The sequence below is a fragment of the Sus scrofa genome, chromosome 15, assembly GCF_000003025.6.
Source record: "Sus scrofa isolate TJ Tabasco breed Duroc chromosome 15, Sscrofa11.1, whole genome shotgun sequence".
In the NCBI taxonomy this organism is placed as follows: Eukaryota; Metazoa; Chordata; class Mammalia; order Artiodactyla; family Suidae; genus Sus; species Sus scrofa.
In genome coordinates this window covers 33,127,770-33,155,409 of record NC_010457.5, presented here as the reverse complement: position 1 = coordinate 33,155,409, position 27,640 = coordinate 33,127,770, and the positions used below count along the sequence as shown (strand labels likewise).

The 27,640-nt window shown below is 48.0% G+C and overlaps 1 protein-coding gene across 5 annotated transcripts in view; it reads right to left on the bottom strand.

Moving 5' to 3' along the window:
* The window catches only part of DLGAP2 (discs, large (Drosophila) homolog-associated protein 2), a 667,132-nt gene that overhangs the window by 111,910 nt on the left and 527,582 nt on the right, over positions 1–27,640 (bottom strand). For all 5 annotated transcript variants that reach the window (XM_021074622.1, XM_021074619.1, XM_021074620.1 and 2 more), the window contains one exon: positions 24,312–24,377. In XM_021074622.1, coding sequence (XP_020930281.1) covers positions 24,312–24,377 — 66 coding nt within the window. The remainder of the gene's footprint in view (positions 1–24,311; positions 24,378–27,640) is intronic.

Below are 27,640 nucleotides of genomic sequence, written 5' to 3'. Positions count from 1 at the left end.
CTGAGTATGAGAAAGAAGGTATTGTTATTGATTTTCAGAGAAAAGGGAGTTAGAGAGGGACCGAGTCGGGCTCCAGTGGCCCGAGGGACATGGTAAGGATGGGGCGACTGGAGGTGGCACCAAGTGCCTGGACCATGGCTCCATTGTGGCCTGATTCTCTTCCCTGGGGAGGGGCTGGGAGAAAAAAGGAAGATGGGGGCTGGGGGTGCTCTGAGCAGGCCCCTAGGATGATGGTGAGGATGACAAAGAAAGCCGGGGGTGGAGGACGCCCCAGGGAGGCAGGGAAGAATGATGGAATGATGGCTCCTTCTAACTCCTGCCCCCGATATGCTGGGGCCCTCCTCCCTCCTCCCCATGAGGCTGCATTTGGAGATCGGGGTCAGTAGAGAGGCAATTTCTTGAGCCATTAGGATGGGCCCTAATACAGTGTGACAGTGTCCTTGTAAGGAGACCAGGGCACAGACAGAGGGATGACCACGTGAGGACATGGGGAGAAAGGCCTTGCAGACCAGCCCTGCGACTCTGCATCTCGGCTGTCCAGCTTCCCCATGCGGAGAGAATAAACCTAACCGCCCCCCTTTCCTCCTGCCCCAACCTGCAGTGCTTCCTTTGGGCCGCCAGAGCCCCAGGACAGAGAAGTGAACCAAACTTGCTCATTGCAAGCAGTCTTTTGGCCCTTCCCTGTTTATTTCTTTCTCTTAAACCTGAACCATAAAAGGGACACTAGGTAGTGCTTGACATAACTCCCAATATTTGCTTTACTGAACATACAGGACGCGAGGTCTAACCTGTTGACCCCTTTTCTGGATTAAGAGGACAGTGGAGAAAGAAGCCATGAATGAATGACTCTCCGCCCTGGGCTCTCTGCCCCAGGACATCTGCAGGTGGGGCCCGCAGGCAAGACAGTGTCCCAAGGATCAGGGGTCGGGGGTCAGCCTGCATGGAGAAAGGACCAGAATCTGACCTGTCGTCACAAGTAACTGAGACTGTTTCCACCCCCCCTTTACAAACTCTCGGCCAAGGAGCTGGTCCTTGAGAGCTGGTCTCTGGCCGTGAGATGGCCTTCTCTGCAGATGGCCGGCTCTCTGGTTAGAGTGCCTTCCTTTCCATGACACTCGCCTCTCAGTTGTTGGCTTTTGAATGGCAAGTGGGGGGACCTGGGTCCGGTGACATCTGGTTTCGGCAGCAGTCTGGGAGGAGGCAGTTCCTCTCCTGGGACGCACAGAGTGAGTTCAGGGATGCCCTCTGCTGTCCCCCTGCCCTGGAAAGAGGCTTCCAGCAACAACGACCTGGGGTGCTCTAGAGGCCATGCAATCCCGTCCTGCAGAAGTCCCCCTAGGATGCCCCTTGGCCTCTGCTGAGAGGGAACGTGGGGCAGGTTCCTAGACTTGCCCTGCTCTCCAGAACTCAAGATGACACCTGCTGAATCGAACATCCCTAAAGACAAGGCCAGAGCTTATGCTCAGTCACCCCGACATTTCAACCCAGGAACGACTTCCACGGGCGCTGACTTCCATGGGCGCTGATTTAGGAGACGATTCTTCTTGAATCACGAGAGAAATTCAACTCACTGACTGGATCTGTTAAACTGAATTGTTTTACTCAGTCTATTCATTCACAGACCTTTTGCATCCCCACTGTGTGCAGGAAGTGCTGGGGGCAAGGTGGGGGTGGGGCTTGTCCTCCATCACTGAGAGCAGAGGAGAAGACTCTTGTGCAAGGCATTCCTCCTGCGTAGGCAACACACAAAAAAATATGCAACCTATGGGGCCCAGGTATTCAGGGACTGCCTGGTCCTGCCCTTGAGGATCTGGGTGCCCTGGATTTGGAGCAGTCGCAGTCTGAGCAAAGTCTGGTCTGGGATGCTGTCTTGGGACTGTGGAGGGCTGGGTGGTACCCACATGAACTTCTCATCTTCTGAATGATGGCTCCACAGCCCCATTGCAGACCTGTCCTGGAATTCCCAGGATGGCCCAAAGACCCCAGGGCCACCTGTGTGGGTTGGGGCAGCAGGGCCCTACATATGTCATGAGACGAGGGTGGAGATTCAGACTGCAGGCCAGTGGCGCTGATCACAACTGGGCCACGCACACTGGTCCCTGGCTCTCTCCATGGACGGAAACCACAGGAACAGCAGATTCCACACTAAACATCTCACCGCAGGATCTTGTTTGATGTCCCGTGTCCTCTGGGTGCCAGATGGAGGGGCTGCTGCCCCTCCCCCAACTTGTTTTATGCGGGAAACTCTAAGGGGGTCATGATGGGTGAGGTCACCCTCAAGGCTGGCCTGCTGGTTCCCAGTGTGGCCTGGGCACCAGTGATGGTCATTCCTCGGATGGTGCTCTTCTTAGCGTCTGCCCATCTCTGGTGTCTGATCTGCAGACAGACTGCAATGCAAACCTGTGTCCTTTTAAGTCTGCAGAGCTATTCCCTGAGTTTCCTTCCAAAAGTTGTGACGTCATATTTTTTCACCCAAGAGTAAAGAAAGGATAAATGGCTGCTGTTTGCCAGTTAACATGATTTATTTGTTTGGGAAACATGTGGTGCCATATAATTTGAAAATTTTTGAATTATTATCCAAGACAGGTAATTTCCATCTCCTAGTTCTGCATGCTCATTTTTCTAGAAGCATCTACATCAGGCACCTTCATTTCACTGCACAGATTCTCTTCCTGCTCCCGACAGCCATGTTCCGAGGGCATTTGTACCCTCCTTGCATGTGAGAGAAGTGAGAAGTCAAGGCAACCAAGACCTGCAGTGGCCACGTGGCCAGCAAACCATAAGCCTGAGCCCGAGATCTGTGGGAGGAGCTCTGACACAGGTCCCAGCTGCACGCTCGCTTACTAGCCGAACCCTGGAAGGTCCACAAGGGTAACTGTCCCCAGGCCCCCAATAGAAGTGGTTAGGCTTCTCATGGGTCCAGCTGGCCCAAGTCACCCTGGGGGGCCCTGGCCACACCAAGGGGTTGCGATTGTGGGACAGTCTTGCGGAGAAGAGGAAACTCTGACACTGGGGACACTGTGCCAGCAAAATTCTTCCTTGTGGAAGGAGTGGAGGAGGAGCAGCCTGAGCGACTGAGTTCCACAAGCCTTCACAGGGCTGGTGATGACACTCTCTGCATCATCCCCTGGTTGGGTAACTTCCGCCTGAGCTGGCACCGTGAAACTCAGAGCACATGGATGGCTCTAGAAGTTGCAGGACCTTCTCTGCAGCAAGTCTGCACCTTCTATCACCTCTGCCCATACGCAGGTCCTCGCTCCTCTCCTGGGGACCCTCCACGAGCTCCTTCTGGGGTCCCCCACCAGTAGCTGCCCTTCCCCCCCGCCCCAAGTCCAATCCCTTCCAAAAGCCCAGCTCCCAGATTGCCTCTCCTCTACAAACAGACAACCCAGCTGGAGGTCTCTGAGTTGCTTCAGTATAAAATCAAGCTCTCTAGACAGGCAACGTCCTTTATGGTCTATTCTCAAAGGACTTCTCTTTACATCTCAGTTTCTCCATCACTGCTGGTGGCCATAACTCTGCTCCCATGATGTTTGGCCGACACATCAGCTCCTCTGTGGGCGGGGACCGTGATATTGCCATTGCTGGTGGCGCCTGCTCCCTTGCTTCTGTGTGCAGTGTCCTCTCTTGTCCCCTGGCCACACCACCCACCACTTCCATTTGTCTGAGTCCTTCCTTTGAATGCAGTAACAAATGTCCACAATCAGGATAACACTCATCACACTTCCAGCTTGTGGTCCGGTAGGTACAGAGCTTGATGTTCCCACAAGAAGTAACAAGCAACAAAGGGAAATGCAGCCTCTCATCTTAGGCGCAGCAGAGGACAAGGTCACTGCTTCAAAAGTGGAAGATGCACATGCGAGGGTACCGAGAAGCACAATATAAGGAGCAGAATCCAGAACTGGGCGGAGAAAACTAAACTGAAATGGGCTGACTGCCGGAGGCTCTGTGGGAACAAGTCTGGGAGGCAAAAAAATCCAGGAGGTCCAGAAAGGGGGTCCATCCTTTTGTGAGTTTAACTTCCAGGAGCCCTGCCAGGTTCTCCAGGCAGAGATCCTAGAAAAGTGCCCTCCTGCTCCCAGCAGAGGGAGGGAAAGGAGCCTTACAAAGTGAGGCAGAGGTGTCTCCTCCAGCCCGTGCTGCCCACTGGAGGAACTTACTGGGCTGCTTAGAGCCCACAGCCCTGGGGGAAGGGAAGCGCCCACTCAGGCCTCCCTAGCTTCCTGTCTCACCTACGTGGAGAGAAAACCCAAACAATACAACAGCGAGCTTTGTCCTCGGACACCTGCAGTTACAGCAAACAGGGAGCACAGCCCAGCTGTAAAGAGAACACAAGACTTCACACCAAAGACCATGCACCTCGTTCCTTCCACCAAGCTCATCCGTGAAGCTTTCCACCAAGGTGTTACAAGGCAAACCAAAGACACCCCGGTCTGAAGAGACTCAGCAGGAGAACCAGAGAGATATACGGCCAGAATGTTGGAATGATCACACCAGGGATTAAAGACAATTGTGATTAATATACTAAGGGTCCCCACAGCAAAAGTGGACATCGTGTGAGAACAAATGGGCAATGTAAGCAGACAGCTGGAAACTCTAAGAGGACTCAAAGGAAATGCTAGAAACCAGACCACTCTAACAGAAACCAAGAATGCCCTTGGTGGGTTTGTCATGAGACTGGACACAGGAAAAAAGAAGAATTAGTGAGCTTGAAGAGATGTCAATAGGATTTTCCAAAACTGAACTGCAAAGGCAAGATGATTTAATTTAAAGGCAGAACAGAGTACATGAACTGTGGGGCCATTAAAAAGGGTGACACATTTGTAATGGGAACACCAGAAGGGGACGAAAAAGGAACAGAATTATTACATGAGGCAACATGACTACTTCCCCAAACTGATGACAACCACCAAACTCCAGATCCAGGAAGATGAGGGGACACCAAGAAGGATCAACATCAAGAATATACGGAGTTCCCGTGGCTCAATGGTTAACGAACCTGACTGGTATCCATGGGGACGCAGGTTTGATTCCTGGCCTCGCTCAGTGGGTTAAGGATCTGGTGTTGCCGTGAGCTGTGGCATAGGTTGCAGACACGGCTCGGATCTGGCATTGCTGTGGCTGTGGTGCAGGCCAGCAGCTGTAGCTCCAATTTGATCCCTAGCCTGGGAACCTCCATATACCATGGGTGTGGCCCTAAAAAGACAAAACACAAAAGCCAAAAAAAAAAAAATGTACATGTAGGCACATCATATGCACAGCGAATCAGAAACAGAATATTTGAGAAAAACACCTTCCCTACAGAGGAGCAAGGGTGAGAATGACACTGGGCTTTTCTTCAGAAACCACGCAAGCAGGAAGAGAGTGGGTGGGGTATTTAAAACATTGGAAGAAGAAAATAGAATCTCACCTACTTGTAATTCTGCATTCAGCAAAAATATCCTTCAAAAGTGAAGGTGAACTAAAGACTTCCTCAGACAAATGAGAAAAACCTAAGGAATTTGTTGCCAGTAGATCTGCCTTAAAAGAAATCCTTTAGAAAGAATAAAAATCATACAGGTGGAGAAACTGTTTACATAACAAAGGAAAATTTTTAGAGAAGGCGTAAATGAAGGTCAAATAAATTATTTTTTTCTTAACTTACCTAACAGACAACAATTTGTTTGAAATAACAACAGCGACCAAGTGCTCGGTGATTACAGTGCAGTGACAAGGGAAATGACAGCAACGTCACAAGGACAAGACAGAGGAACTGGGATGTCCTGTCACAAAGTGTCTGTACCACCTGTAAAGCAGCATAGGGCTTTCAAAAGAGAACCTGAATTATTTGTAAATGTGTTACAAACTCTCTAAAAAGTAAGAAATGAAGTATAGTCGATGTGCTAATAAGAAAGGAGCGAAAATGGAATCCTATAAAATGCTCAGTTAAAACCAGACAAAGCAGAAAGAGAGTGGAAGACAAGAAAGAAAGAAAGAAAGAAAGAAAGAAAGAAAGAAAGAAAGAAAGAAAGAAAGAAAGAGAGAAAGAAAGAAAGAAAGAAAGAGGAATAAGGGCAAAACCAGTAACAAATATGGTAGATTAATCCAAGTACATCAATAGCCACGTTAAACATCCATGGTCTAAATACACCAACTAAAAGAAAGACAGAGATTGTCAGAGTGGATAAAGACTGAAACCCAACTGTATGCTGTCTATAAAGAAACCTGCTTTAAATATAAGACACAGAAAGATGAAAAGTAAAGGCATGGAGAAAGTTATGCCATGATAACAAAACGAAGCCACGATAGCCATCATTAATTTCATCAAGGGAGACTTCAGAGCAAGGAAAACTGTCAGCCATAATGAGGGGCTTGATGTGATGATAAAGTCATCAGTCCTCCAAAAAGACATTAGAGTCTTTAACGTCTGTCTAACAGCAGAGCTTTCGAAATACACGAGGCAAAAACTTGATGGAACTGAAAGAGAAATACATGAATCCACTATTGTGGTTGCTATCAACACCCCTCCATCAGAATGGACAGATCCCGCAGGAGAAAATGAGTGAGGACGCAGCTGAACTGAGCAGCACCATCCATCAATGGGGTCTCACCGACTCCTGTGGATGAGTTCACCCAACAGCAGAACATATATTCTTCTTGGGGTCACACAGAGATTCACCAAGATAGAGCACTCAGAGCCATAAAACGTGAAACATTTTTTAAAAATAGAAATCATACAAAATATAATCTCAGAAAACAATGGAATTAGATTAGAGATCAATAACAAAAAGACAGCTGGACGTCCCCCAAATTTGGAGAACAACACTGTAAGCTGATACTGAAGTTAGAAAAGATGTAAGACCTAAAATCAATAATCTAAGCCTCCACATTAGGAAACTAGTAAAGAAAGAGCAAATTAAATCTAACATAAAATGGAGAAAAAAATAATCAAAATTAGAGTAATAAGCATTAATGAAAATGAAAACAGGACATCAGGAAAGAAAATCAATAAAACCAAAAGCTGATTCTTTGAAGGATCAATAAAACTGATTAATCTCTAGCCTATTTAAGAACAAAAGGGAATACACAAACCGCTTACATCAGAAATGAAAGCGGGGCCATTGCTACTGATCCCACAGACATTAAGAAGACAGAAAAGGAACATTATTAATAACTCCATGGAGTTCCCGTCGTGGCGCAGTGGTTAACGAATCCGACTAGAGGTTGTGGGTTCGGTCCCTGCCCTTGCTCAGTGGGTTAACGATCTGGCGTTGCCGTGAGCTGTGGTGTAGGTTGCAGACGCGGCTTCGGATCCCGCGTTGCTGTGGCTCTGCTGTAGGCTGGTGGCTACAGCTCTGATTTGACCCCTAGCCTGAGAACCTCCATATGCCGCAGGAACGGCCCTAGAAAAGGTAAAAAGACAAAAAAAGAAAGAAAGAAAAAAGAAAACCAAAATAAACTTATTTATAAAACAGAAACAGACTCACAGGCATAGAAAACAAATTTATGGGTACCTAAGAGGAAAGGGGTGGGGGAGGAATAAATTAGGAGTGTGGGATTAACAGGTACATACTACTATATATAAAGTAGATAAATCAGGATTGGGGGGATAGCACAGGGAAATGTATTCAATATCTGTAATAACCTATAATGGAAAAGAATCTGAACAAGAATCACTTTGCTTTATACCTGAAACTAAGACAGTGTTGTAAATCAACTATACTCCTATTAAAAAAATCAATAGACTAAAGAAGAAAAATCACATGATCATATCATAGATGCAAACAGCATTTGATAAAATCCAACACCCTTGTATGATAAAAATTCTCAGTGAACTAGGACTAGAAGGGAATTTTCTTACCTCGATAAAGAACACTGACAAAGCCCTACGTTAATATCATACTTGGCAAGGAATTAGCTGTTTTCCAGCTGAGATCAGGAACAAGGCAAGGACCCTCTCACCACCCACTCAAATCATACCGCGGCCCTAGCTAATGAAATAAGACCAAAAACAGGAAATAAAAGTATACGGATTGGGAAGGGAGGAAAAAAACCACCGTTTTCTGCAGATAACATGATTTTCCATGTAGAAAATTCCAAAGAATCAATTTAAAAATTCTTGGAAATAGGAAGTGATTATGGCAAGGCACTGGCTATAATACTAACATTCCAAAGTTAAACTACTTTCTTATATACCAGCAATGAGCAATAATAGGATTTTGAAATGAAGAACACAAAACCATTTACATTGGCAACAAAAAAATGAAATAATGTAGTATAGAGCTAATAAAATATATACAAGAGCTGTATGAGGAAAAAGTACACAATTTCAATGAAAGAAATCAATCAAGATCTAAATAAATGAAGAGCTATTCCATGCATACTGATCAGAAGACTTGATATTGTCTTGAAATTAATGCTTCCCTACTTGGTCTATAGACTCAATGCAGCTCCAATCAAAATCCAGTCAGGTTATTTTGTGGATAAGGACATATCAATTTAAAGTGTATATCGAGAGTCAGATGACCCAGAAGAGGCAGCATGACGTTGGAGGGGAGCAAAGTCAGAGCAGGCAGTACCCAACTTCAAGAATCACTATCAGGTTAGAGTAATCAGGGCAGCACAGCAGCACAGTACTGGCAAAAGAACAAACAGACAGATCAATGGGGCAGGACATGGAGCCCAGAAACAGACCCATACAGATACAACATTGATCTTTGACAGAGGAGAGCAGGAAATTCAATGGAGAAAGAACAGTTTTTTGTTTTTGTTTTTTTAAAAAAACAAAAGAAAACAAATGGTGCTGGAACACCTAGACATTCACATGCCAAAAAAAAAAAAAAAAAAAAAGAATTGGGTACAGACCTTACGCCTTTTACAAACATTAACTCAAAATAGATTGTAGACCTAAATGTACAATGCAAAACTATAAAATCCCAGAAGATAACAGGAGATAATCTAGGGAACCTTGTGTTAGTGCATTTTTGTACAATACCCAAAACATGAGCCATGAAAGGAAAAACTGATAGGGTAGCCTTAATTAAAGTGGAAGACTTAGTAATAATTCCCCAAACTTGAAAGCAACCAAGATGCTCTTCAGTAGGTGATCGGATAAAGAAACCATAGTCCATCCAGACAATGGAATACCCTTCAGCACGAAGAGAAATGAGCCATCAAGCCATGAAAAGACACAGGAAAAATAGAAATGCATAGTGTTAAGTGAAAGAGGCTAATCTGAAAAGGTCACATACTATAGGATTCCAACTGTGTGACATCCTGGAAAAGGCAGGACTCTGGAAACAGTAAGGAGATCAGTGGTGCCAGGGTCTTGGAGTTGGGAGGAGGAGGGAGGACCGGGTGGAGCACAGAGGGTTTTTAGGGCAGTGACACTACTCTGTGACACTGTGACAGTGGTTACGTGTCTTCATACATCTTCCAAAACATACAGAATGTACAACAGAAAGAGTGAAACCGCAGGCACATCATGGACTTCAGAGTAACTAATAATTACAGTTAATGATAATGGTAATGGTTAATAATCCATAGTAACCATGGATCCATATCAGCTCACCAACTATAGCAAACACACCACATTAATGTAAGATGTAATAATAGGGGAAACGAGGCGTGATATATGGGAACTGTATTTTCTGCTCAATTTTTCTGTACACCTAGAATTGCTCAAAATAATAGTCTATTCATTGTAAACCAGCCAAACAGAAACCCCCAAGCCCTGACAACACACACTGATCTTAGACTGTGGGGCTCAGAAATCTGAACTGGATTCCATGGGGCAAAGTTCCGACAGCCCAGCTGGGCCCTCAGGGAGGCTGTGTGGGGATGTGTCCCTGCCTCCTCCAGCTCATGGCCCAGGTGACCCCTCCTCACCAGCTCTCCCCTCCTGTCCCCCGAGATGCCTGCGGCTGCCTGGGCCCCCCAACAGCCCAGGTCAGTTGCCTTATTAGAGGGTCTGTTGACTGGAACGTCCTTCCAGGGAACTCTGCTCGTTCCCAGCTTCCAGGATCAGAATAGTACATCCTGGAACTTCACCCCGCCGAGCCCCCACAACCTTCACAGCTCCACACCCTGTCCTTGCTCCTGAGCGCCTCTTCTATCCGTTTCTCACTGCCCTGGCCTCTCATTCACACATTCACGGCCCTCCCTCAGGCGCAAGCTCCGAGGCGGGGTCGGTCAGTTCATCCTGCTTGGCCGCTGAAATGGCATTCAGTGGGGGATGGACCACTGAAGCACCTGCACACGGCCAGGGGTTCCTGGTGTGAACACATTACACGTTTATGATGCTGGGCCAGGCCCACTGCGTATGGGGGAAAACCAGGGACAGAGACACCGGGTCACCTCCCTGTGTGGAAGGGACAGCACAAGAGCACAGAGTAGCCGAGTAAGGGTCTGCATGGCAAAGCCCATGCCAGCATCGCTGGCTGTGGAGAAGCCCCTGCCCTTAGACCAACGTCAGCAGGTGGAGGCACCGCAGGGCTGATGCAGCTGATAGACCCCTGGCTCAGAACACAGATGTGGTGCAGGTGGGACACCGAGGGACCAGGTTCCAATCCTGATCTGGATCCCAAACCCAGCTCAGCCCGTCCCCAGCTTTGCCTCAGTGACCACCACGCCTGGCCAAGAAAGCAGTTGGAAGACCAGGGGGTCTGGCAAGAATCAATCTCACCGAGAACTCAGAGCCTATCGGGCATGTGTACAGGACAGAGATTTTGAAGACGTGTGTGTGTGCGTGTGCATATACACCATCAAGACATACAATACAGAGTTCCTGTTGTGGCTGGTTACGAACCCAACTAGTATCCATGAGGACGCAGGTTTGATTCTAGCTTTGATCAGTGAGTTAAGGATCTGGGGTTGCCATGAGCTGTGGTATAGGTCACATACATGGCTCGGATCTGGCCTTGCTGTGGCTATGGCATAGGCTGGTGGCTACAGCTCAGAACTTTCATGTGCCACAGGCGCAGCCCTAAAAATTAAAAAAAATCACTAAATAAAACAGATAATAGAGATGAGCCAGTGTCTCACACGACCCCAGCTTGACTCTCAGAACTCTACAGAGTTTACATATTACTAGGACAATATTTGGAAACTAGGAAGAGTAAAGCTCAAAGAGTTAATAACTTAAATCTGTAGTAAAAGGCAGGGAGAAATCAAATTTCTATTCTCTGACCCTACATCGTCCAGGAGCACTAGAGCTGTCCGGAAGCCTGGGCCCAAACCAGCTCAAGGTCATTTCCTAGCCCATTGGCAGTTTGACGAGGAACTTGATTCTGAGACTCAGTTTCCTTATCGTAAAATAGCCTCCTAACTGCAACCATTTTGTCGTGAGCTCCATTGTCATGTAATTGTCATTTAGTTTCATTCCACGTAGCTAATGTCCACAGCCTCCAGGCACGTGGTATGTATTTGCCTTTTCCCTTTAAAATGTGTATTTAAAAGTCCATGTTTAACCTAGACCTGGTCTGTCATGGCTGGAGAATAGAGAGTTTGAAGACAAACGCAAACAACCTCAAGACCTAAGAGGCTCTGTCCTGGTGGACCCGGGTGGATCAGACACACCTCATTATGACTGGAATGCAGTTTGGGAATGGTGGCCAGTCCAGCAGGGGCTGGGCATCTGCAAACTTGACTCTGCGCCTGACCTGTGCAGACAAGCCCCACAACATGAGAACGGAATGCTCAATGTTCTGGACGGATCTGCAGGCAGCTCCGTGTGACACACACCAGACCCCATGACTGAGCAGAGCCATCAGTTTTAATCACTTCTAAATGTTCTCTAAGCTGTCACTGCAACAAAACAGTCTGCAGCTCTGCCTTGACGGAAATCCAGTTAGTGAGCCGCTGCTCACCCGGGCGCGCATTCTGGCAACTTCCCAGGTGCAAACAATTTGCCTCTGGACGCTCATTTGTGCAACGCTCCCTAACTCCCCGTCCATACTCTGCTGCTAGCCGGGGCTGCTGCACAATGCGAGGCCCAATTTTTGAAAAATAAACACAGACGTCTCCTGACAGATGGCCTTCCCCACAGCTCGAGACGCCAGGCCACACTCGCTTCAGGGCCAGGGCCCAGCAGGACTCTGTTCCCACCACAGGGGCATCATTAAGGGACACATACCCACCACCCGCATCCCTTGGTCCATCAGCCTCTGCCCTGAGCCCCCTGAGAGATGTCACCTGCTCGCTATACCCCGCCCGCTGCAGGGAACTCGGCTTCAATGGTGGTGGGGGGTCAGCCTCCCCTCAGCTCAGCCTCCCCTCCTCCTGAGAGATTGGTGCCCTGTCCCTGGGAGGTACCACCCTCTCTCCAGGCATTTACCCAGGCGTGCCCCTTCTCTGGGGCCTGGTCCCCAGGAACCGCTCGTGGCCTTCAGGGTGGGCTTGGGCACTGCCAGACTCAGCCCTCCCATGTCCCCTCACCCAGGGCACCCCCTCTCCTGCCTGCATTGGTCACCATCACAGCTTGCCTTCTGAGACCTTTCTGGGCCAATACGGGGTGACTTAAATGTAAGTGGATAAATTCCTGTCACTGTCCCATTTGAGGTGACCAGAGCCACACATGCTGATGATGTCCGTACTGGCCATTATGGGTAAAGCCCTTTCTGCTGTCTCGGAAGGGCCCATGGAGCCAGCGCCCATAAGAGCTGGCCTGGAGCAGCACAGGCCCAGTGTGCGGTCACCACTTGTTCTGCTCATTTGCATAAAATCGGCTAAAAGGCTCCCGTCTATTGAATGGAGGCTGCAGACTCGTCTTGGGGTCAGGACACCCAAGTGCCACCCGTCCAGTCACCAACGCCTCACGAAGCCTCAGGCTCATTTCCTTTGCTCCTCAGATGAACAACTGGGCGGGGTCAGGTTTAAAATGTGATGATTCTAGAAAAATGCTCGTCTTTACTACTTGGCAACACACAGCCTTCCAGCCATTGGGCGGGAGGTCATGGTCACCCCCCCCCATGAGGGCCCGTAGGAAGCAAACAGAAGAAAGGGGGCCCCTCATCACCATGCTCCTGTGGAAATTTTCAGGGGAACAAGTAGCCGGGCTGACGGCCTGTCCAGGGCCTCAGCCACCCCGTCTATAGCTGCTCTGATGGCCCAGCGGGGGCTTGAGGGGGCCTGCCCATTGCCTGTGACCTTTCTTTAGAAAATGTTAGTAACAGACACTCAATTTACCTAATTAGTCTTCAGATGAATAAGTGCAATAGTAGAGCTTCCCGGTCCTGCTTCACTGACACGGCAGGGAGCCAGGGCCCATGGGCGTTTGCAAGCTGCTGAGGTTTGCAGAATTTCTACAAGGAGAATTGCTTAACTAGATCAATCACTAGGTTGTCTTTAATTATGAATAACTTTCTGTTTGGGTGTATTGTTCTTTGGTTTGCTGTGACTTTTGGCTTCACTTAAGAGTATGTAGTGAGGCACATGGAGAACTGAGGGTTTTGGGCTGTAATTTCCTAAGTGAGAATTGATGCATTGAGGTTCAAGGAAAAATCTCCATATACCCATGGCTGTAGCAAATATGCTTTAACCTCCATCCCTAATACCTCTTATAATTTAACCACAACTTGCATGAGTAGTGATATTTGCTTGGCGATGTTCTGCTTAGGAAATTGTGTGAAACAAATAACTGATTATATTTTCAGGATAAGTGTAATACAATTCCTGGGTTATTTTTAGCTTATAGGGTGTTATTACATTTAACATTTGTGTGTATAGGTCCTATTCTTGTCCTGTAATGTAGCCAAGTGTTTGCTTTCTGCAGTTCACTCAGGTAGTTCCACTGCAGTGTCGCTGCCCCGGGGCTTACCCCCTCAGCATTGAGCCTCAGGGTAAGTGACACCAGGCCTTCGCCTGGCTGCCTAGATTGATGACGCTGCACAGGTTTAAGCAGCCCCAGTCAATGGGAGCCTTCTGCACCTCATTAGTCCCAAGTTTAATGCTAATTATAGCCAGCATGGACTTGAATCAAGTCTATCATTGGGAAGGGATAAAATGGACATAAGATAGGTGTGCTTCTTATTCCTCCTTGATGAGATTTGGAGCATGAGGTTTTTCTTTTAAATTATTAAGCAGACTTTGATGCGCAACTTTATCCATGTGATCTCGTCAGAGACTCCACGGCCGTCATTCCCAAGGAAGACCGCTTCCACTGTGGAAATGTTATTTTTCAGCTCCATCTTGGGGTGAAAATGGGATGCTCATGTATAACAAAGGTTTTCAGCTGCATGAAGTCACGACCTGGAGAGAGTGGTTTCTGATTGAGAAGATGGAACCGGTACAGAGATGCTTCTGATGCCTGAGACCAGAGGCGCGTGTGCCAATCGGTCCAGCAGATGAATCGTATTTAGTCACATGGACGTGCTAGTTTAACATTTATTCCAGACTCCGTTTCTTATCACCTATGTAACAGTTCAATTTCTGGTGTCACGTGCAATGTTTGCTTTTTGTTTACAAGCTAGCTACACGGGACAGGAAATTTTTATTTCTTGGGGAAGGAAGATGTGCTGGGTAGGAAGGTGGTTTAGTTCAGGCCCAGAGTGGCTTCTGGCTCATCACTAACCTGGGATGAGTCTCTTTATCTCCGTGATTGTCAGTCAGTCTTGGGGACACTGAGGCGGCTGTGGGATTAGACTCCCCAAACCAGGTGCCCAAAGAAGCAGGGAGCACATGCAGGGGGTTCCCAGAGACGCCACGTCCCCTTCCTGGTGCTCTCTCACCTCCTTGTGTGGCCAAGGATCTTCTCAGTCTTGATGCCAGCAACAACAGTGGCGTGCTAAACCACTGAATATGGGTAACATTCCCCCCAAACCCCAGTGTATCTGCTACTTATTTTTCACAAGCAACAGAGCTCCGCTAGAATCCCAACATTTGGTCAGATAATCCTGGTCTTGTCCCCAGCTGACTTTTCATTTCCCACGTCCCGGATTCCAGACTCACAAACACTGACACCAAACAGACCAGCAAGTGTCCCCCATTCTCTGAGCAAGTGCCCTGCTTTGCTTAGTCCTCCATCCACACAATGAGACAGACACATCCTGATGACTTCTGACTCACTGAATGCATGTGGGCTTATGAGTCACATACAGTTGAAGGGGCAAAACCTGCAGGATGCAAAGCCAATCTTGCAGAGTTCCTGCTGTGGTGCAGTGGGTTAAGGATCCAACGTGGTCTCTGCGGCAGCTCAGGGTGCTGCTGAGGCGCAAGTTTGATCCCTAGCCTGGTGCAGTGGGTTAAGGATCCCGTGTTGCCACAGCTGTGGCTCATATTCAATCCCTGGTGCAGGAACTTCCATATGCCACAGGTGCTGCCAAAAACAAACAAACAAACAAACAAAAACCCCCAAATCAACCCCAAAAAACAACAACCCAATGTCGCAAGTCCCTGTTTCAGTGATTGCAACTTGCCAGTGGATTTAGCAGCCTTGGAAATGGTGTTCTAGATGCCCCCAGAGCCAGACGTCCGTCAGGGAGCTAGTGCCCACTTTGCCACAGACAGTCTCCACGGATACACCTATGGCCCTGAAATTCATCCTTTCACACCTGGTTAGTAGAGGCCAGCTGGTGACAGCAGGGTGGTAAGGCAGTCACAGCGGCTATAGTAAAGCTGATGAACGTTAACACGGGTCAAACACTAAATGTGAATAAGCTTGTGAAAGGCCATATGTTCAGGTTACTCGTCCTAATCGTTGCAGGATATAAGACGTCCTCTCACTGCTTCCCCCTTATGCTTAATAAACAAGGTGCCAAAGGGCACAGGGAGATCAGGTGGATGTGGGTCCCCGGGCACTTGGGGTCACCCCTCAGTGCTGCTCAGGGCTTCCACCCAGGCACCCAGAGGTTCCCCTCATCCACTGCCCAGGGCCACTGTGTCCATACACAATACACCTATTACACTGGAACCTAGTCCACACACACACATATATCACACAACACACATACATCACCCCCATACCACGTATGCTCACACCACACACACTGGACACACACACACACACCCTCATGTGTCCTTCAATGGTACCTGTCCTGCTTTATACGATGTACCTTGATATTTTCTACTCCATACCTTCCAGATTTTCCTGTTCTTTTTTTCTTTTGTCTTCTTAAGGCCACACCCACGGCATATGGAGGTTCCCAGGCTAGGGGTTGAATCAGGGCTGTTGCCGGCGGCCTATACCACAGCCACAGCAACGCCAGATCCAGGCCGTGTCTGCGACCTATACCACAGCTCATGGCAGTGCTGGATCCTTAACCCACTGAGTGAGGCCAGGGACTGAGCCTGTGTCTTCATGGGTACTAGTCAGATTCATTTCTGCTGAGCCACAATGGGAACTCCCTTTCCTGTTCTTTTTTATTTAAAAAATTGCTGGTAGAACACCAAGGTCCTCTTAGGAGCACGGGGAACTATAGTCAATATCCGGTGATGAGCCATATGGGAGAGAGTCTGAAAAAGTATAACTGAGTTACTTTGCTGTACAGCATAAATTAACACAACACTGTAAATCAAGTGTATTTCAATAAAATTTAAAAAATAGTTTATCTTGGAGACTCTTTGCATTCAAGACTGCTAATCTGAAAATAAGTAAATTAGTGACAAGCTAAAAAAATCGCTGGTAGTGACCCAGTAATGTGAATGCATGATCCATTGAATGGGTTGCAGCCTATGGTTTTATAGTGTCATGTAAATATAAACATTAGAAACATGAAATGAAAATTACATGCTGACTCAGGAAATGGCCCATTAAATGGCTGGATTTTTTTTTTTATTATTAGCCAATTCTTCCATCACCTTCCTTCCCTCCCACGTCGGTCTCCACCCCAGCCCATGGCACCCAGTACAAAAGCCGTTCACTTATTATAGAAGCTGCTGGCTTGAGTCACTGTTGCAGTAAAAGTGTCATTTCAGGAGGAAGGGTTTTGAAAGGTGAAATGAAGACTTCACATGTTATTCACACTCACATGTGTGTGTGTGGAAATAACTTGCTTCCTTCGAGACAAATTTTCTGCAGGAGTGAGCAGTGAGCATGCGCATTGCAGACCCCAGAGCGTCAGAAGGCGGAGGAGACCCTCCCTGTGTCTGGCCGGGAATGTGGGGTCTGTAGTCTCCTTATCCTCCACCATCAGTGTCCTCTCACTGGGCCTCCAGCACATCACCCCACCTCCACCACTGCCCCCTTGTGATATCCACACATTGTCCTCCAGACCAGGTCTACACTGCACTAACTTCTCAAAGAAGCTTCAAAGCCATAAATGGTTCTCTTGCGCCACAATCTCACGTTCAAATGCTGACTTTACCAACAGACACATCAGGGAAACACAAACTAAACCACAGTGAGACATCACCTCACATCTGTCAGAGTGACTATCATTAAAAAGACAAGAAATCACAAGTTTTGGTGAAGACGTAGAGAAAAGGGAGCCCCCAGGCATTGTTGGTGGGAATGTGCATTCGTGTAGCCACTATGGAAAAGAGCATGGAGGGGCCTCAAAAATTAAAAATAGAACTTCCATACTATCCAGCAATTCCACAGCTGGATATATATCTGAAGGAAATAAAAACATTAGTCAAAAATGACACATGCATCCTAATGTTCATTGCAGCACTATTCACAATAGCCAAGACACGGAAACAACCTAAATGTCCATCAACAGATGAATGGATTAAGAAGATGTATATATACACAATGGAATACTACTCAGCCATAAGAAATAATAAAATAATACCATTTGCAGCAACATAGATGCAACTAGAGATTCTCTCCTAAGTGAAGTAAGTCAGAAAGAGAAAGACAAACACCTTATGATATCACTTATATGTGGAATCTAAAATATGGCACAAATGATCCAAACTACAAAAACAGAAAGAGACTCACAGACATAGAGAACAGACTTGTCGTGGCCAAGGGGGAGGAGGAGGGAGGGGGAATGGACAGGGAGTTTTGGCTTAGTAGATGCAAACTATCACATTTAGAATGGATAAGCAATGCAACAACATATAAAAACTTGCCATTTGTGACAACATGAAATGTGACAACAGGGTTTTATGCTAAGTGAAATAAGTCACACAAAGACTAACTGTATCATACTTCTATGTGGAATCTAAAAAGTAAAATGAATAAACGAAAACAAAACAAATAATAAATATGACAAAACAGAAACAGAGCTGTAGATAAAGAGAAACAAGCAGGTATTGGTCAGAAGGCAGGGGGCAGGGGGTGTGGAAAGAAATAAGAGGGGGACATTGAAGTACAAACTGCCACTTAAAAAGGAGTGTGTTGTGGGGATGGAAATACAGTGCTGGGACACCGTCCACAATAATGTCATGTCCCTGAATGGTGATGACAGTGGTCAGAAGATACAAACTTCTAGTTATAAGATGGCTAAGCACTAGGGCTGTAATGTACAAGATTAACATAATTAACGTTGCTCTACGTTGTGCATAAACGTTGTTTACAGAGTGAATCCTGAATTTGCATCACAGGGGAAAAGAGATCTTTCCTATTTCTTTAATTTTGTTCCTATTGGAGATGGTGACACTAAATTACTAGGGTAATCACTTCATGGCCTATATGAGCCAGGTCATCAGGTTTGACACCTCAAACTTACGTCAGTTATACCGCAAAAAATCTGGAAGAAAACAAAACGATGTCAAATTTGCAAAAAAGAAAATTACTTGTTTAATTAGAAGAAATTCACCTAGCTGCTTTTTGATTAGTTTTTGTGGTTTTAAAAAAATGATTTCAGAGACAAAATATGATCTTTTTTTTTTTTTTTTTTTTTTTTTTTTTTTTTTTTGTCTTTTTGCCTTTTCTAGGGCCGCTCCTGTGGCATATGTAGATTCCCAGGCTAGGGATCTAATCGAGCTGTAGCCACCAGCCTGCACCAGAGCCACAGCAACGTAGGATCCAAGCCACATCTGCAACCTACACCACAGCTCATGGCAACGCAGATCCTTAACCCACTGAGCGAGGCCAGGGATCAAACCGGCAACCTCATGGTTCCTAGTCAGATTCGTTAAGGACTGTGCCACGACGGGAACTCCAAAAATATAATCTTGAGAGTTAAGTCTCTTTTTGTTTTCTGTATTTTTTTTTTTTTTAACAGAAACCCCCAACTTCAGTGCCTCTAAGGGGAGGATCTTGAGTAGTAGTCCTGCTCTAGGGTGGCTCTGTCGAGGGTACCCATTGTGTGTGTGCAGACGCCTTGGACTGTCACACCTGGGGTCTGGGGGGGACTGTCACACTGAGATCACCCTCTGTGGCTGCAGCATGAAGGCTGCGAAACCCGGTCGAGAGCTGACGGATGACGCAGCAATGGGCCTGAACCTAAGGGTCCCTCTCCCACCTCCTCCTAGGGCATCTCTTTCCTCCCCGTGGAGCCTGGTGGGAATCCTGCTGGTTGGCCCACTGAGGCTTCCAGGGTAGCACTGGGTCCCCTTTGTACTCACAGCCCCCGCACCTTCCCTGGGGGGAGCCTGAGGGCCGGATAGCGCCCCCAATCCTGTTTATCAGGTATTTACACACCATGCACCCTGGCTGGTCCCACCAGCTCCAGCAGAGCAAGAGCAAGACTGCTCCTGGTCACCATGTGACCTTTCAGAACCCCCAGGGGGGAGCGGTCTGTGTGCAGCCCCCTTCCACCTGTACCTTCCAGAAGATACTGCTCAGGCAGCACTGGCTTCAAAATGAAAGCACATTTTTCCCTGATTTTCTGAGTGCATTCTTTAAGGTCCTGATGGGAGCCGTAAGTAGAGTTCAGGGGTGACCCTGCACCCTTGAAGTCCTGCCCACTGCAGCTGGCCCCTCCCACTCCCCTCCCTCCTGTCCGCCAGCCACCCCCCAAGGGCCCACCCCTCATGCATGTCCCCTGGGTACCTGGCAGCCAGGAAGGAAGGGACTTTCTGCCCCTCTGTCTCTGGAAACCTGCTTGTCCCCCTGACCCTGACCTGTGCTGCCCTCTTCACCACGTTCTCTGGCTCCTTCATCTGTATCTGTTTGATTCGGGGCTGAATTCTTAGCCCCAAATCAGTCTAACTGCCCTGAATTCATTTTCTCTTATATACACAGCAGGAACATATATTTTTTTTTTCTACCCCTTCCACCACGTGGGGGTTTCTGAGTTAGGGAGCTGGCTGGTCACTCATGTGGGGGCTGCCTACAGAGGAGAAAAAGCTCGGTCGTTGTTGTGGGCGTGAACGTCGTCGGCTACGGATTGAATGTCTGCGTTCCCATCAAATTCACATGTTGGATCTTAACCTCCAAGGCAATGATGTAGGAGGGGACCTCTGGGAGGTGGTGAGGTCGTGAGGATGAGGCTCCCATGGATGGATTAGAGTCCCTACAACAGAGCCCCCACGGAGCACCCAACCCCTCTTCCACCTGAGGACATAGTGAGAAGATGCTGAACCTGTCAGGGGTAGGGCTGGGCTGCTGGATCCTAAATGTCCAGCCTCCAGAACCAGGAGAAGTGGGTGTCTGCTGTTTATAAGCCCCCGGTAGGAGGCATCTTTTACAGCGGCCCCAACACACTAAGACCTAGCCACGCACTCATGGAGGCATGAACAGATCGATAAAGATCTACTGCCTGAGGAAGGGAGAAAACTGGGGGAAAAGGTACCAGGATTTACTCAGCAGCATCCAGGCTTGGAAACCGTGCAGGTAAAAGCTGATCGTTAAGCAGAAGAGCTCGGGAATGCATTCCAGAACTTCAGGTGAAAAATCCCACTCTCCTAATTTCCAACAGATGGAAGGAGTAACTTTAAAATTGATTTTGATTTGTTGTAAAGTGTTAGCATGACATGGTCACACTGTCACATGGAATGTCCGCTTGATTAGCTGGCACTTAGCCTTCCCCATGTCAGACCCCCCCCACCCTCCGCAGCATGTGACAGTGATGCCATGTCCTGGCTGGGAGGAGGGCCCTCTGTGGTGTCTGGATTCCCACGGGGGCACTGCAGGTCCCGAAGGGCCTCCAAGGTGGGGGTGGCAAGGAGAGGGCCCTGGAGGAGGGGGACAGGGTGCAGTAAATGGTTACACTGGTACCATCCAGACAGATCCTTGGTAAGACACTGCATCCACTATTTCTAGACACTTGCAGAAATTTCTCTGAAGGAAATAAGGGTGGACACCCATTAAGTTACAGTTACACCTCGATATATATCTCTAGGGGTGTTCATAAAAGGACACAAAAATGAAAATCTAAAAGGGGGGTTCCTTTAAAATTAGCTCTGTGTCATAATTACTACGAGACATTCATGTAAATGGCGTGCAGATCTTAAAATGAGGCCAGTAATGTCCTTTATATAAAAATAGTTTCACATCTTGTGCCCGTCCTATAGGAGGCTTTAAGCATTGTTAAACATTACCTTATATTCAGGTGTTTCTAAAACTGCACAATGTGTCCATCTTCTCAGGGCTGCCTGTGTCTCACGCTATCACTCAGGGCTACCTGTGTCTCACGCTATCAGCCTTATATTTTCTGATGGATCCTTTAGTCTGCTTCTTTCTTCTCACTTGGCAATTGACTTGCCAGTGTAACATTTAGTCCAATGAAACAGTCCCCACAGATGCTTAGAACTCACCAATTTTACAATGGAATTAAATATAACATTTGAGGGAATGAAGAAAAGCCATTATTAGAAATCACATCTCCTATAATGAGCCAATGTCACAAAAATTACTAGTAAAGCAATTTAATATGTGTGTGTCTGAGGTCTTCCCTTAAAATGCTTCTTCTGGAAAAAGTGGGTTTTCCCTTCCATTGTGGTCATGCTGAATGTGCTGCATTAACCCGCTTTTATCACTGACTTTAAATTAATTTTATAGAAACCTCTCTCTTCCTCTGTCCACGGCCACTTTCCTCATCATAAAATTGCTTTTCATGCGTGACACCCTATGCACTTCAGAGACCGCGCACGCCCTAACATGTAATGGGCATGAGGTGTGATATTCTTATTTCTAAAAAGATCACTTTACATATTTGTCCATTGCTAAAGAAAATTTGGGCATTTTCACTAAATGTCACTCATCCTTCCTTGAAGTTTTTAAAGACTGAAGTCCTTGGAAAACAGAAGGTTGCTATTTTGAATGGGACTGGAGGCTAACGTTCCTGAACTGTTTTACGACTTCAACCTCTACCGCGCTGTGAAAGGCCCTTGGTGTTCGGAAATGAGCATGACTCACTTCACTGTTATGGCCTTAACATCGTCATAAAGTGTTTTTAATTTTAACGTGGCAGAGAGAATTGGGGAGCCATAAATCCAAGACCTGCAAGAGCCTTAAAAACCTGTCCAGTTTCAATCCCTCGATTTAGAGGTGAGGAAACTGGAAAACCCAGTTTGGAAAATAAAATGTCTAAAATTAGGGTGTTTGCTGTCAATTAGTCAGCATACTCACTGGGAACATAACATAGATCTTCTCTCCTCCCTCTCTCCCTCTCCCTTTCTAACCTTCTTATAAATTAGCTTTCCACAAACTTCACATCCGTGTCCCTGACATGAGGTGTGTGTTGGAATCACACAGGAACTTTACAGACCCTAAGCCCTTTGGGAACCAGGATTTAAACCCTCCCCTCCCCAGGAGACACTGACCAATGAGAGGCAGGCTGGCCTGCAATGTTCCCATAAAGGGGCTGATAGAGACCACTGACCCCAGCGAGCACCCCCCCACGCCACACTCCCCACCCCCACACCAGGGGCACCACTGCACCCAGTCCCACGAGGACTGTCCACTGGCTACTTCCGTCCATCCTGCCACCTGATGGCTAATGAAGAGTTTTTCCCTCCTTGCACACACCACCACAGCAGCACAAGTGGAGGACCAGGCAACATTTAGAGCCCCCCCCCGCCGACTTCTGTTTGCTTTTTAGGGCTGCACCTGTTCCCAGGCTAGGGGGCAAATCAGAGCTGCAGCTGTCAGCCTAAACCACAGCTATAGCAATGTGGGATCCGAGCTACGTCTCTGATCTACACCACAAATCAAGGCAACGCCGGATCTTTTTTTTTTTTTTTTTTTTTTTTTTTTGCTGTTCTTGGGCCACTCCCGTGGCATATGGAGGTTCCCAGGCTAGGGGTCTAATCGGAGCTGTAGCCACCGGCCTACGCCAGAGCCACAGCAACGCGGGATCCGAGCCGCGTCTGCAACCTACACCACAGCTCACGGCAACGCCGGATCGTTAACCCACTGAGGAAGGGCAGGGATCGAACCCTCAACCTCATGGTTCCTAGTCGGATTCGTTAACCACTGGGCCACGACGGGAACTCCACAATGCCGGATCTTTAACCCACTGAGCAAGGCCAGGGATCGAACCTGTGTCTTCATGGATACAAGTTGGATTCTTGACCTGCTGAGCCATGACGGAACCCCTTTTCAATATTATTTTTGAAGCCAATCAAATGAGCAACAGATTCATTGGCTAAAGATCTGATACAAACTAAGAAAAATTCAAATTTAAATATAAATCAAACAGCAGATGGCCAGCAGACGCTGGGAAGGCAGCCGGAAGTGTTTTCAGCTGGTGAATAACCATGTTCGATGCAGGGCCAGGAACCCAGAGCCACTGGAGTGTGTATTTTCTCAGTTACTGTTTCATGTTGATTTCATTCAACTCTTTGACGTTGAATTTATCCACAGCTCCACATTTTGAACAGAAGCATTTGCCCCATTTTATGTAAGCGTGCCTTCATGTCAAACGGTGACGGCCAGATACGGCTCCAGCTTCACTGTGACTGTGGCAGCACAGAAATAAAATTTCCATAAAATTTCCACGTGATTTTAACTACTACTGGGGAAAACAGAACGTGACAGTGATTGGGAGCATCTTTGGAAGGAAGCGCATAATTGCACTCAGCATCCAAACCACAGAGGCGCTGGGCTGGCGCTGGGCTGGCCCAGGGAAGTCAGCTCTTCTATCTCAAGTAACAGTTACTTGAAAAAATGCAAATAAAAAAGCTTTTCCCTTCCTTAGATTTACTTACAGTTTTAGTCACAAAGGAGATAAGGAGAGATATATCGCTTTACACGTGTGGACATGTATCAATTATGTTAATGACAGCCTTAATAATTAATAATAATAATTAGGCTAATTACTGCCATCACAGTTAATCTGTGATGATCTGGAGCAACCATGTTCTCACCTAAAGCTTCCATAATGTTCACAAACTACTATTTAAAAAAAAAAATGTCACCGCATCTTACTTAAAGTCGAACATATGCTTTGAACATTTGTCGGGGAAGGGTCACCAGTGATGGACGTGCAGATGGTCACTCCAGCCTGGAGCGTCCGGTCACGTCTAATCTGTGCAGCGGCCAGGCTGGGTGCGTACTCTACCTAGATCCTCCTCTGCCGGCCCCGGAAAGCTGATGCCCGGCTGGGCCAGGTCCCCGCCCTCTTCCTCTGCAAAGAGAAACAAAGTCACTCTTTAATAAGTTGCTGGTGTAGCTCACAGTTTTCACAGCGCCTCTCCCACACTGCCCACTGCAGACACGCAAACACTCTCCCACACTCCCCACCACAGGCATGCAAACACAAGACAGACATGCTTTTTTGTTTGTTCAAATGCCGCCGCTCAGAGCTGGTGCTCTGGCGGAAACCTCAGGAACCATCACCTTCTCTGAGAACAGCCCTGTAGTGTTATTTCTTTGCACCCCCCACGGAGGTGCCACAGGGATTGCGTGGGAGAGTTTCCTCCAGACTCACTAGCCTTGGCATGAACAGGGTTCTGCAAACTCGGCCCACGACTATTTACGGCCAGTGAAGCCTTCGAGGAGGCTTTCTCTGAGATCTGCAAAGTCCTGTCTCATCTGAGGCCTCATCGAGCAATATTCAAACCTGTGGTCACTGCTCTAATTTTAATATTCGTTTGTCTTAGGCCAGTTTTGTCCAAATCTCATTTCCTTCTGCTGGGAGAACATTTCAGGTCGCTGTCATTGATTTTCAATTGTTCACTCTGTGATTAGTGAAAAAGCAGACTGGTTTCTCAGAGTGACATGGTCATCAAGCTGGGGCCCTCCATTCTCAGATGGGGCGGTGAGAACAAGGAGGTGCTTTGCTCTCTGTCCAGCTCACCCTGGGCCGCTGGCCATGGACACCTCCATGGCCTTCGTCCTGTACTCCGCTGGGCAAGCCAGGCGTCTTGCTATGCAGGCTGCTCTGGGCCCCATGTGTGCTGCTGGGTGGTGAAGGGGTTGGGGGGTGCTTAGCCCTGCTGGATGCCTGATGATTGTCTGCCCCACACTGAGGGCAAGTGGGGGTTGCAGAGAGTGGGTCTCCCTGTGGAGACGGGGAGCTTCAGATGAGTTTAATACATAGCTATAGATATGCCACCATTTGGGCACATATTCTCTAAGTATAATTCCACATAAAATTACATATTCAGACTCCACATGCACTTATACAGGCTTCCAACATTCATGAATAGGCTTTGGGCAAAAATTTCAGTAATTACATCCTTCTAGCAACACTAAATACCATGTTACCATGGTATAGTCCTGGGGGATTTGTTTTAGGACATGGTGATCAACCCACTACATTTGCACTGTCTTCAGTTCAGCAAATAGGCATCTCCCACTTCCAAGAGGTTTACAGGATGTTCAGAAGGGAAGACGGGAGGTCTGGCCATGAGGGGGGCTGGGGGGCTGTGGCCACCTCGCAGGTCAGTCTGTGCTGGAATTTCATCCCAGGCACAGCCTTTAGGATACAGATGTTATGCATGGACATCTGTGTAAGGAATGCCTGTCTGGAGTGGGGTAGATATTTCACAAAAGAGCTTACTCGAGTTATTTCACATAGTTCTCTGCACCCCATCGGAGCGCACTTTCTGAACATTTGAAGTCGTGTTTTTCCATTAATGAGCCACTGACCACAAAGCTGGTTGGTTGGATGACCACACTAAGTACAATACAGAGCCAGAGATGGCCCTGCTTTCATTTGTGGGGATGTTTAATGCATTAGGGTGCACAGTGCTAATTAAATATGGTTGCCATGGAGACAACAGTCACACAGTCAGTGTTATCAACCTGGAAACAGTCCACATGACGTGGCTGGAGTAGAATTAGGAGAATAAACCAAAAGAACAACCCCTCGATTTCCCACCCCTTTGTTCTCCTTGGTTTACACACACACACGAAGCAAAGGACAAGCTTTAATATGTGAACTTGGACGATGAGCTAACATCACATGGTGGAATCACAAGCATGCATGACAAAAATGCCTGATGTGTGGCCACAGGGATGGGATGGAGGCAGCGCTCAGCCCCACCTTCGCGGGAGGCACGAGGTTCATGGTCTCAGGACACCACTCACAGTGCCACCCAGGGCTGTGCGAAGGGCAGCTTGGGCCTGTGAGTGGGATGCCCTGAGCCGTGAGTGTGGACGCCCTGGTCTCGGTTTCACCTCTGGTCTGTCCTGCATCAGGTCAAGACAGAGCAAGGCCTTGGCAGCATTGCTCCAGAAAGACTTTCACTCAAACACACTGAGTGTGATTAAGGGGGAATGACCCCACGTCTGCTCCTGGTTTCACCTCCTGGCTGTTGAGTTTCACCCGGAGCATGCTGCTGTCATTAGGGCCTCGATCCTGCCTTTTCTAACCCACTTGTCTTGGAAGCTCAGCTTTGTGTTTCTGCCTGATGCCCACTCAGAGCTGGGAGCGTAGGTGCAGGTATGTCTCACCCACATGTGTGGGAAGGCCCAGGGCTGTCACCCCAACGTCCTCGGTGTCCCAGGGCACATGAGGTGCATCCCCTTTTCCCACAGCTGCCTGGGCAAGGTGCCACTTTGGCAGTGGTGGGGCCCCAGAGCTGCCCTGCCGGGCTTGCTGAGACCATGAACATGGGTTGGTTCTCTTCTGCCCCAGCTGGTGCTTTGGGGAGGAAGCGTTTGTCCCTGATGTGACACAGTGGGACCCAGGGAGCAGCCTGGCTGGGGTTATGACAGAGTGGCTCCCGCCACATGTGCAGACCCTGGGCATTGTGGCCACAGCTCCTTTACTGCCCCCAGCAGGTCACAGCCCGTTGGGAGGAGGCAGCCCCGCGGTTTACACGTGTGAGATGAGTCGCTCTGTAAAATGAGGAGTGCCTGCATCCGATGCCATGTTTCAGTTCCCATCACGCTTTATCAGCAACAATGGAAGCTGCCATGGATGAGAGGCCCTGGAAACCCACACTGGCCCTTCTGCGTGCCCCTCGTACCTCTGAGCCCCAGGCCCTGGGAGAAACACAACCCTTCAGTCACAGGGTTCTTGTGGACCGCCTTCCCCTGCGGAGCTTATGGTACTTGCCAATGAAGTCACCTTATGGGTTAATGTCCCCTTTACTGGGTCTCCAACGTGTGGCCCAGCAATGTGGTGACAGCTCAGGGAGCTGGGTGATCTGCAGTTCTGTGTCTTCAGAGGTCAGCACAGGGGCTGTACCACCTGAAGGGGCTAGGGTCACTGGGGAGCCAGTGCCCCCACTGCGGGAACCAGAGACCCTCCCAACGTGTGGGGCCCCTGCTGGGACAGAGTGGGAGCTGCCAGTACCAGAGCAGACAGTGGGTAGGGGATGAGAGGAGACCATGTCATGGTTCTGGAGAACTGCCAAGCAAAGTCAGGTCACGAGTAAAGAAACAAGCTGGCGGGGATCAGGGCAAGGGTGATGGCAGTGTGGCAGTGTGACAGTGTGA